Source organism: Pleurodeles waltl, chromosome 2_1 (assembly GCF_031143425.1).
Source record: "Pleurodeles waltl isolate 20211129_DDA chromosome 2_1, aPleWal1.hap1.20221129, whole genome shotgun sequence".
Lineage (NCBI taxonomy): Eukaryota > Metazoa > Chordata > Amphibia > Caudata > Salamandridae > Pleurodeles > Pleurodeles waltl.
In genome coordinates this window covers 23,540,555-23,553,018 of record NC_090438.1, presented here as the reverse complement: position 1 = coordinate 23,553,018, position 12,464 = coordinate 23,540,555, and the positions used below count along the sequence as shown (strand labels likewise).

The 12,464-nt window shown below is 45.2% G+C and overlaps 1 protein-coding gene across 1 annotated transcript in view; it reads right to left on the bottom strand.

The window, feature by feature from the left end:
- Positions 1 to 309: 309 nt before the first annotated feature.
- The window catches only part of LOC138258140 (nicotinamide N-methyltransferase-like), a 35,156-nt gene continuing 23,001 nt past the window's right edge, over positions 310 to 12,464 (bottom strand). Inside the window, exon 3 of the mRNA XM_069205920.1 lies at positions 310 to 960. Within this exon, the coding sequence (XP_069062021.1) occupies positions 525 to 960 (436 nt within the window). The 3' untranslated portion in view covers positions 310 to 524. The remainder of the gene's footprint in view (positions 961 to 12,464) is intronic.

Sequence of the window (12,464 nt, the reverse complement as noted above, 5' to 3'; positions counted from 1 at the left end):
CCAGTAAGAGACTACTTTCTCACAGCCACTCACCACCGTAGGAGAAAGTAACCTCTTCATTTCCAAAACAAATATAAAGAAAGCATGAGTGCATGCTTAACCTGCCCCAATGGAATTTAAGTTCAGGGATGAAATGGAGTAATTGTGGCCTTTAAACACATTTATCCTGAAAAACGATCACTAGTCCAGTCAGTCCCCTGGGTTCTGACAATAGTTGAATGTAGGTGGATCCAGATCCTAGGGATTTATAATTAAAAACAAAACAGAAGCAGACAGGTGTTCTCAAAAGTGAGGAATGTCCAGACCATAGAATGGAATCATTGTTTATTATCAACTACTCACTAATATTTGTAATCTCTATTGTTACTCAACACTGTATACAGCTTGATAAACATTTCTTCTCAAGATATGACTACAATTTTAAACAAAGTGCTAAAGCCATCATGGAAAAATGGAAAAGAAAGGAATTTGATGCTGGTGCAATCTGACTTTTCCATCATTGAGAGTTTCCTCTTTTTTATTATTTACATTTCTGTTTTTTTGTGTGCTTTTAAAACAATAACCCCTTTATAATCAGCTATATCATACAAACTGTCTGCTTTCCGATAAAAAATGTGAACGTCATCAATGACATAACCAGCCTTGGTGAGAGCATCCTTCACAAAACCGTCATCCATGAAGAGAATGGGAAACTTGAAGTCGCCGACCATGTAAAAAGTTGCTTCGAGGCATGCACTCATTACTAGATGTCCTCCAGGCTTTAACAGAGTAGAGACATTTTTGAGAGCATCAGTATAGGACTTCTTATCTGTAACAAAGTGCTCCAAACAGTGTGCCAAGAGCAAACAGTCAGCCTGGGGCTCGGTGATGGGGGACAGCGGGTTACTGCTTGTGACGTCACACCTGATAACTTTTTGGACTTTTCCTTGCAACATACATTGGTTCTCCTTCCACATTTCGCTGAAAGCAAAGACATACAATGTGATTAACATGCTTTACATTTTTGACTGACATATATTTGTAATAATGTGAAGATAACCATCTTCGTGGCTGCTATATAAAAATGTATAGATGTTTTCAAGATGGCCACCCAGACAGTCTGTAGTCTAAACATTGCTAGGCAGATTTATCATTCTTTCCTGCAGAACAATGACGCAAGCCACCTTGCTATCCTGCGTGAAAGGGCAGGAATGAGCCGCGTTTACCAATATATGATGCGTTACTGTCCTTTAGTATTGCTGGTGAACTTTTGGGTCCTAGCACTTATGTAGGCATCCTTACATCATTTTGCAAGGGTGCCTGCATTGTAGGTGAGATTGACTTTGTGCAGGCTGGCATATGTAGAAAGAGGAAAATAAGAGGACAGCTAAATATATTTCTTTTTGCTACTCCTCATCTGGGAAGGTGTAACATTTGGAAGCATCCCCAGGGCTACGAGTCATAGTAAATCTGGAAATGCATGAAAATCCTTGAGTGCATGGTAACAACCATGCTCTACCCATGGAAACCCCTCCCTACTGCAGAGTAATGCAAGGCAGCGATTCACAATCCCTGGCGTTTCTCTAGATTTATCAAGCCACACAGGACCACACAAGATGGTGCTGACTGGCTTGGTAAATCACTTCAATTTTGTCGACCTTGTGGCTCAAGAGCAGCATAAAACCTTGAGAAATATGGGCCTGTATCTCACATCTCTGGAGCAATCATCTGTTTATGAACTGGAAGCCAAAACAGATGTCATTTCATTTCTCCCTTAAACGTTGAGGTGTCAGTTTTCTTTTCTGGAATTAGTTGTTTGCTAGACAAGCAATAGCATTGTGCATGTTTTGGAGATTTCAACACATTAGCAATGTGAATGAGGTCCATGGTGTGAATTGTAGTCATTGCCAGATAGATGTACAACCAGTGCTTCTTTTCTCCACATCACACATAGTTGAGGCACAGTGTAGGAGCACTTTCCCCTTCACCATCAATCAGCCCTTCATACAACTCCAACCTCTTAACAACAAAAGAAACAGCAAGGGCTACCAACCGAGAGAACCATCTCCAAATAGTCCTTGAGCTCACTGATACACTTCTACTTTGGTATCAAGACCAATCTCTCAATAGTCCACACAGATTTTTTTCCAGATACTGAAAATACTCAACTCAAGAAGACTGGTTTCCTAATAGCCTAGCAACAATGGTACACATCTCATTAGCCTTAATCAGACACCAGGTTTATGCAACGACTTTCAAGACACTCTTCTCATCCTTCAAGAGACTTCTGCACATATGCCGCTCAGCCTCAAAATGCCCCCAGACATTGCAGACTTGATCCTCAACAATATACCCATGTTCCTCCTAACAGAAACCAGGTTAAATGACTCCCCCAAGAAGATAATAGACTCCCAGCCCAGTCCCAGAGTAGCACACATACTTTTCAGTGCAAGAATTTAGAATGTAAACAATTCACCCTCTTTTAATGTCTGTCAGTGCAAGTGAGATCTGCAAATATGAGGTACAAAAAGTTTCACTTTCACTATTACCCTCTCAATGATAACAACTTTCTTTGTAAAAATAAATAATACAATTTTGGCCAGAAAAATCAAACTGCCCCCCAGTACCATCGCCTCACAGACTCCAATTCTTTCTTGGGAAACCAAGTTGGCAAAGCTGTAGCTCAATTATTTCTCTTCCCACTCAACAATGACCTCCCTCAACAGTGCTTCTCACCAAATCTTAGATACCAAGCTTAGCCTGGTAATCACCAAGGATGACTTCTTGAAAACTGAGACCCAGATCCCATTAGATTGGTCAGACCACCTTTTACTTTCTCTCCAATCTTTTCCAAAATGGTGAAAATTTGACAACCAAAACAAACAAAATAATGGGTCAGAATAATCCATCCTTGCTTCTCCTGTCTTTCCTGACTATAAAATGACCCCAGCTGAACTTGAGATAAACAGTAACATAGTGATCACACGCACGAATGCCAGAAAAAATCAAATAAATTGACATCTCCTAAACTAAAGGACAAAAAATTAAGAAATTCATCAAATTGTTCACAAAACATCTGAACAAAAAAAAAAAAAAAAAACCCTTACAGGCTAAACGTTAAGCATTAAGAAGGAAAAATATTTAAAGAAACACATATTTGAAGCCAGGGCAGATTTTATTATAAGTAGAAATGGCATTTCATCCTAAAAAGTATTAGTTATTATCAAGCTAAACAGAACCACATGAGCGCCACCTGTGGCAGAAAGCAGAACTAATTGCTTCAAAAATCCTTCAGATTTTTTAAGGAAAAAATATTAAAGCATTAAACGCTTACTCACTCAGCCTAAATATGCAACATCTCTGAAATCAGGAGTCACCTGGCCATAGTTCAACAAACTATGCAAACTGAATTCATGCATTCACTTGTGAAACTCTAACTCAAACAAATGCAAGCAACAAACAACAAAAGATACAATAGCACTAAATTAGAAATCTAAGAAAAATTGAAAGTCCATAAAGTAAGGATTTGGGTTGATGATTCAATTATATGGTTTAATGAAGAAAGAAGAGTTCTGTAATCTTCAGTATATTCATACAGCCGAAATGTGTTCCATTATCCAGTTGCTTTTTCAAGGCTAAAATCTAAGCAAAATAAGGTTGTAAATGCAAAGGCTCTAATGATAGCTGACCCATAGTGCAATAATGTATCTGGCAAGATTGGGTTAAATCGTGTTACCTTAGGCTCAGGGGAAGGAGAGTAGAATGTGTGAGAACTCTGAGATAAGTATTTGTGAGAAAAGTGAAAAGACTTGGCAACTTATGCTGATTTTGTCTGCAAAATAGAAGACAAATTATCAACTAAGACCAGATCTAGAGTTTGTCCTGCTGAGTGGGTGTTACTTCATACCAGTTGGTTGAGATTCATGTGTTGAAGGGAAAAGATTAGTGCTTTCCCCATTACATCATTACAGGGGTCCACCAAGTTATTGAAATTGCCTAAAGCAAAAAGGTGGGAGTGGTTGATCCTTAAAGAGGTAAGAACATTTGTGAATGCCTCGCAAAAGTATTTGTAACAGAGTGGAGGTCTGTCTATTAAAATGCCTTTGATTTCTAAGGAGCCAGAAATGTTGTTAGAAAGTCCAAGTACTGCTGCAAAGCCTAATGGCTCTAGAGCCAAGGCTGATATATGAAATGATCTACAAGCGACCACCCCCATTCCACCACCAGGTCGATTGAGGGGGCGGTGAAAGGCAATACTGTCAACTGCCAAGTCATGAGGAATAAAGTAACAAACCTGTTACTTTGAGTCAAAGGTTTAAATCATTTAGGGCCTCATTACCAGTTTGGCGGTCTCATGACCATGGCGGTATTCACAACAGAATACAGCCAATCCACTGCCGGCACCGCCACAGTGGTCAGGTTGCCATGAACTACGGCAGCCACCTGCAGGCTGGCGGAGACCTTGATCCTGTCAGGCAGATTATGAGGCTGCATACCGTCAAGGTTTCCGCCGTGGTCGTACCACCACAGAAACCCTGGTGAAAACCAACTTTATAAAAGGAGGCACTCACCCTCAGGAAGCCATACTTGTCTGAAGTTGCCATGGAACCTGAACTACATGTCTTCCTGCAGCTCCTGCCTGCCCAACGACTACGGAACCAGCGACGATGACAGCAACCCTGAGTACACACACTTACCTGTCCCTATTGCAAAATGCCAATGTACCTATGCACACATAACATATACATCCAGAATGGGTGGTGAGGGCGACACACACACGTAACCTCACACTGACACACACACTCACAGACAGCCACATACACACACACACATACATAGTGCACACACTATGGCCATCACACACACACATGACAAAACCCACACCAAACCCCAGATACACAGCACTGGCACAGTCACACAGAACAACACACAACACAACCAAGTGACACAACAACACCACAACACCGCAAATGTACCATTAAGCATCCACAAAACACACCTCCACTTGACAAATCATACATACAACACAACATCAGAGAACTAACTCACCCAATCACACATCCATACAACGAGGCATATGTCATACCTCACATACACACATCACAACAAATCACCACATATACTCACGCATGCAGTACAACCACACAAAGGCAAACAATGCAAATAACACATGTCAACACAATCACCACACACAATGCCAATGCAAATACATGTCCCGAACATTTTCATAGTCATCACCAACACACATCCATTACTGCAGGACAAATGCAATGCACACACCCACACATGCTGACCAGACACAACTGGTAGTACAACTATCACACAAAACTTACACACACACACAAACAAAAGCAGCTAAGACCAAAAAAGTCACAAGAAAAGAAAGGCAGGACAAAGATGTAACCTTCGAAAAAACAATGAGTTGGCCAATCCAAGCACATATGTGCAACATGCAAATATGGCACTTCCAAGTGCCACAACTTGACTGACTGCCATGTAACCTTCACAGGTAGGGGCATCAAGGGGGCAGGAAGGCACGTCAGGGATTAGTGGGTGTAGAGGGGCTTGGGATTAGGTTTGGGAGCGGGATCTTTGAGGTTGGAAGGGTGGCTTAGGTCGAGGCTTAGGCGAGGGCTGGGAACTCTTAGGAGGGGTTGACTTCTTGGCAGGGGGAGGGGCATGGGTAGTTGCAGGGAGGCACATGAGGTCTTGGAGGTGGAAGGGCTGGACTTAGGGCGGGACACAGAGCAAGAGCATTTGGGGGTTACACTGAGTAGGAGAGAAGTAGGAGTGTTCGAGGCATGCTTGTGGGTGCTGGGTGTCTGCTCGATAGGTGAGTGTAGGCGTTTATGTGTCTTGGGAGGAAGTGGGTGAAGGTGCTGGGTGAAGCTGTGGTGGATGGGTGACTGTCTGTTGGGGTGGTGACTGCAGGCATGGTGGACGTGCTGCATGTAGGAGTATCTGTGGTTATGGTGTCTGGGGATGTGGTGACTGGGGTGAATGTCTGAGGGTCTGCTATTATGCTGACTGTGGGTAGGATAGGAGTTGTGGCTGCATCGGTGAATGTTGATGGGGAGTGGAAGTCAGTGCAGGTAGTGAGTGTTGGTGTGTCAGCAGGTGGATGTTGTTTGTGTGTGTTTTGTGTGTGTTGCTGGTGGTGGGTCTTGTGGTGCTTGTGTTTTTCATTGGTACCCTTGGATGTTGAGATGGATTCATGCTTGTCTGTTTGTTTGCTTTGACTGGGTTGGGGAATAGGGGTTTGGTATTGGGGAGGGGAAGGTGGAGGAGGACAGAAGACAAAGGGTGACTGGCTGCCGTCAGTGTGGAGGGCAGAGCCTGAAAGGATTTCTGTAGGTCAACACTGCACCATGAATGCCCTCCAGGAACGTATTACTCTGCTGGACTTGAGTTGCCAGTCCCTGGATGTCATTCACAATGGTCAACTGATCCACCTAGATCAACCTCAGGAGATCAATAGCCTCCTCACTAAGGGTCTCAGGGCTGACAAGGGCAGGGGCAGAGGTGCCTGTGCAATAGAGACACCCACCCTCCTGGATGAGCGGGCACAGGCAACTGGGTGGGGACCTAAAGGAAGGGCGTGGTATTAAGGGGGAGGCAGGCAAAGATGGTGATAGGGTGGTCTCAGATAGGTCCACCACTGACAGGGAGTGTCCACTGGAGGAGGATTTCGAGGATGATGATGATGAACTTGTCTCTCCCGTGCCACTCGCCTCACCCTCTGGGACACTGGATCCGTCGCTGTTAGTGATATCAGCACTCTGGGTCCCGTGGCCAGCAGCATCCCCACTCACTTGCGCACTGTCTCCTTCGCCTGCTGATGCACAGAGAGAGAGGGAGAGAGGGGTAGAGAGGTAGGTCATGTCCCATGCAAGTAAAGACAACTATATTCACAGATGACACATCACCTGCCATTCCAATCACATGCCTAGCTGAACCCTCTGTACATTTATGCCAAAATGGACACAATCTTTGATGAAGACACAACATGTGCCGAACCATACAGGTGATATCTGATGCTAAGAATCCATGTCTGGAGAACAGCCATGTTACTACATGAACTAAATCCCTGAGGAAGATCTGCAGTTACTATACACAGATAAACCATATTATAAATGCATGTACAGCTACAGAGGTCTACATAGCACACATGAGACATCCACTGACAATCACAGAGAACTAAACAAAGGCCAGCCAACTAAAACATAATAGGGCACATGACATTCTACCTGACATGCAGATCCACAACATGACAAAATGAGTAAACCAACATCATTCGCACCATTCCTGACATGTGATTACCTGTACCTATGTCCAAACAACATACATATCGCACTGAAAATACATATATACATGATGTACACATGGTCCTATACAACTGCCACTGCACTTACAACATATTCTACAACAACAACACCTGTATGACAAAATGTAGTTCAGCCAAACCATAACATCTCGAAGTAAGAAGTAAACTAAACCATTTTCTGTCCAACCTGTCCGCAGCAGCTAGGCAAATGTTAGCAAGAATTGTCCCACTCAACGACATCTGCCCCCAAGTAACTATTGTGACTTGATGTACGTGGCTAATACCACATGTTGCACTATAATTGGTAGGCCATTGGATCTTATAGCATGGACATTGTACATTTTCAGAGGGTAGGACAGCCTAATCACTTACTTCCTCTAGAACAAGGGCATCAGGATAATAGTGAATCACCTACAGTGCTATGCATGGTAAGGCCAAGTATTAACAATCAGACAGTCATAGTTGGATGTCCCTCAGTTACAACCTTCATATACCCCATGGCATGAAATTGAAGGGACAATGCGGACACCTGCACAAACCAATATGTACAGTCCTATACTGGCCATATCAGTTGACTGCCTCACATTGAGTAAATACCTGTACCGGAACATAAGGTAACTAGGCCCTGTACCAAAAATGTCAGGCATTCAGTGGCAAATCCATGTGATCTACACAGATGGGAGTGTACTGACACCTTAGAGCTACATTCACATATTCAGCTGTATGGACCTGGAAATACTAGATGGGTAGGATGAAACAGCAGCTTACATACATACCAATCAATCAGTGTTTATAAAGTGCATCTACTCACCCTTTTGCGTCTCAAGACTCTGGGGGGGGTAGTGTAGCGTGTACCGGAGGTGGATTAAAAAAGCCATGTCTTCAGTTCCTTTGTGAAGCTGGGGAGGGAGGTGGTTTGTCTGATGTGGATGGGTAGGGCGTTCCAGGCGGTGGATGCGAGGTAGGAGATAGATGGGTGGCTTCACACATGTGGCAATGTCAATTGCACATCTTCACATGCAGTCATAGATATACCTTGACACAGGTGATCTAAATGTACACGTGGCCAACCCCAATGCCAGATCTCAATCTAATAGTCAGGCAATGTAAGTACTATATACTCCTACTAGTCTAGATACATATGGCACCTACTACATTGTCACAGCTGCAAATGGGTGACAGCAAACACCAAAATACCAGAGCCAAGTGCAAGGATACAGTTAGTACCTACTCCCTTGTGACTGCTGTGCTGCCCTCAAATGCCCATTCACCTCAGAGTAGGCCACCTCCTAAATGCAGGTCATTAGGGGGGTCAGGGTCTGACGGCCACCACTCTCTCTTTGGGAGGACATCCCCATCTGGGCCTCAGCGTTCTTAAGGGCCCAGCGTCTCAGGTCCTCCCACTGTTTTCTACAATGGGTGCTCTGCCGGCCACACTTGCTTGGCGATGGCATGCCAAATCCCCTTCTTCTGATGACTGTTGACCTGCATGGATGACACAGACAAAAGGAGAAAGTCATGTATACTTGCACCATACCAATGGGAGTGGTCAGTACACATCAGTCACAGCAAGTAGCCACACATACCCATCCTCTCTGCTCACACGGCTTCACACAATGCCTGATGCAACGTCACATACAACATCTATCAAACACTGCTAGGGCATTGGACTCACCTGTTCCTCTGGAGCCCGTACAGCTGTCCATACATGGGTAGGACCTCCTCCACTAGCCTCTCAAGCTCTTCCAGGGTGAAGGAAAGGGACCTATTAGCTGCAGGACATGGCAGGATGGCTCCCAGAGGCAGTGTGCAGCAGCTCACGTAGTGAAGATCTTGCTGGCAACAGTGTCAGGAGTCAAGTGAGCAAATACTGCAGAAAATGGTAATCAAGGCTGCCACATACAGGACCATCACCACCGTCAGTCATGGTCTTGGCCTAAGTCAGCCAAAGGCAGCAATGTTAACCAATGGCAAGATGCACAGTGGTTGCAACTGCCTAACGCCATAGCTACTTCTGCTGGCGGGCTTAGGTTACTTCCAACTGTCCACTACAGTAGGTCAGGCGCCTGTCATTTTGGGCACATCATCGATAGATGTGCTTATTGTACTTTTGTGCCAGAGCAGGGACTGGGGATCCATAAACCAGTGAAGACTTGTTTATACAAGAAGGGCACCAAAGGTGCCCTTCAAAGCATTGACAGTGGCTTGGGAAGGCTACCCCTCCCATGCCTATAAAACCTATTTCCTTTGTTCTGCCTTCCTGGGATCGAGATTCTGCGGGTGCTGCCTGCTTCTGTGAGAACTCACTGACTTGCTGGGCGCCCCCTCCGTCTCCTCATCCAAGTGGCGACATTCTGGTCCCTCCTGGGCCACAGCAGCATCGAAAAACCCTAACTGCGGCCCTTGTAGCTAGCAAGGCTTGTTTGTGGTCTTTCTGCGTGGGAACACCTCTGCAAGCTTCTTCACGACGTGGGACATCCATCCTCCAAAGGGGAAGTTCCTAGTCCTCTTCGTTCTTGCAGAATCCACAGCTTCTACCATCCAGTGCAGCTTCTTTGCACCCTCAGCTGGCATTTCGTGGGCATCTGCCCACTCTCGACTTTGTTGCGACTCTTGGACCAGCGATACAAGATTGCAGTAGTCGTCTTTGCTACTTTGTTGCAGTTTTGCAGGCGTCCTGAGCAGTCAGCGGTCGATCCTTTGGCAGAAGGTGAAGAGAGAGATGCAGAGGAACTCTGATGAGCTCTTGCATTGGTTATCTAAAGAATTCCCCAAAGCAGAGACCCTAAATAGCCAGAAAAGGAGGTTTGGCTACCTAGGAAGGAGGATGGGCTAGCAACACAGGTAAGAGCCTATCAGGAGGAGTCTCTGACGTCACCTGCTGGCACTGGCCACTCAGAGCAGTCCAGTGTGCCAGCGGCACCTCTGTTTCCAAGATGGCAGAGGTCTGGAGCACACTGGAGGAGCTCTGGGCACCTCCCCTGGGAGGTGCAGTTCAGGGGAGTGGTCACTCCCTTTCCTTTGTCCAGTTTCGCGCCAGAGCAGGGCTGGGGGATCCCTGAACCGGTGTAGACTGGTTTATGCAGAGATGGGCACCATCTGTGCCCATATAAAGCATTTCCAGAGGCTGGGGGAGGCTACTCCTCCCCAGCCCTGACACCTATTTCCAAAGGGAGAGGGTGTAACACCCTCTCTCTGAGGAAGTCCTTTGTTCTGCCTTCCTGGGCCAGACCTGGCTGGACCCCAGGAGGGCAGAAACCTGTCTAAGGGGTTGGCAGCAGCAGCAGCTGCAGTGAAACCCCGGGAAAGGTAGTTTGGCAGTACCCGGGTCTGTGCTAGAGACTCAGGGGATCATGGAATTGTCTCCCCAATGCCAGAATGACATTGGGGTGACAATTCCATGATCTTAGACATGTTGCATGGCCATGTTCGGAGTTACCATTGTGACGCTGTACATAGGTAGTGACCTATGTCCAGTGCACGCGTGTAATGGTGTCCCGCACTCACAAAGTCCGGGGAATTTGCCCTGAATGACGTGGGGGCACCTTGGCTAGTGCCAGGGTGCCCACACACTAAGTAACTTAGCACCCAACCTTTGCCAGGTAAACGTTAGACATATAGGTGACTTATAAGTTACTTAAGTGCATTGGTAAATGGCTGTTAAATAACGTGGACGTTATTTCACTCAGGCTGCAGTGGCAGGCCTGTGTAAGAATTTTCAGAGCTCCTTATAGGTGGCAAAAATAATGCTGCAGCCCATAGGGATCTCCTGGAGCCCCAATACCCTGGGTACCTCAGTACCATATACTAGGGAATTATAAGGGTGTTCCAGTATGCCAATGTGAATTGGTGAAATTGGTCACTAGCCTGTTAGTGACAATTTGGAAAGCAGAGAGAGCATAACCACTGATGTTCTGGTTAGCAGAGCCTCAGTGAGACAGTTAGTCATCACACAGGGAACACATACAGGGCACACTTATGAGCACTGCTGCCCTGGCTGGCAGGGTCCCAGTGACACATACACTAAAACAACATATATACAGTGAAATACGGGGGTAACATGCCAGGCAAGATGGTACTTTCCTACAGGGGGACTTCAAAGAGTGTCTAAGAAATGCACCAGGTCCCCTTTCAGTTCAATCCTGTCTGCCAGGGTCCCAGTAGGGGGTGTGGCAGTCCTTTGTGTGATGGCAGGCCCTCCACCCTCCCAGCCCAGGAAGACCCATTCAAAATGCAGATGTATGCAAGTGAGGCTGAGTACCCTGTGTTTGGGGTGTGTTTGAGTGAATGCACAAAGAGCTGCCAACTAAACCTAGCCAGACGTGGATTGAAGGGCACAGAAAGATTTAAGTGCAAAGAAATGCTCACTTTCTAAAAGTGGCATTTCTAGAATAGTAATATTAAATCCGACTTCACCAGTCAGCAGGATTTTGTATTACCATTCTGGCCATACTAAATATGATCTTCCTGCTCCTTTCAGATCAGCAGCTACCACTTCAACAATGTATGAGGGCAGCCCCAATGTTAGCCTATGAAGGGAGGAGGCCTCACAGTAGTGTAAAAACAAATTTAGGAGTTTTACACTACTAGGACATATAACTACACAGGTACATGTCCTGCCTCTTACCCACACAGCATCCTGCTCTTGGGGTTACCTAGGCACACATTATGTTTGATTTATATGTAGAAAAAAGGGAGTTCTAGGCTTGGCAAGTACTTTTAAATGCTAAGTCGAAGTGGCAGTGAAACTGCACACACAGGCCTTGCAATGGCAGGCCTGAGACAAGGTTAAGGGGCTACTGAAGTGGGTGGCACAACCAGTGCTGCAGGCCCACTAGTAGCATTTAATCTACAAGCCCTATGCACATATAGTGCATCCTACTAGGGACTTACAAGTAAATTAAATAGCCAATCATGGATAAACCAATCAATAGTACAATTTACACAGAGATCATATGCACTTTAACACTGGTTAGCAGTGGTAAAGTGCCCAGAGGTCAAAAGCCAACAACAACAGGTCAGAAATAATAGGAGGAAGGAGGCAAAACGTTTGGGGATGACTCTGTCAAAACGCCAGGTCCAACAATATATATATATATATATATATATATATATATATATATATATATATATATATATATATATATAATATTTATTTTTC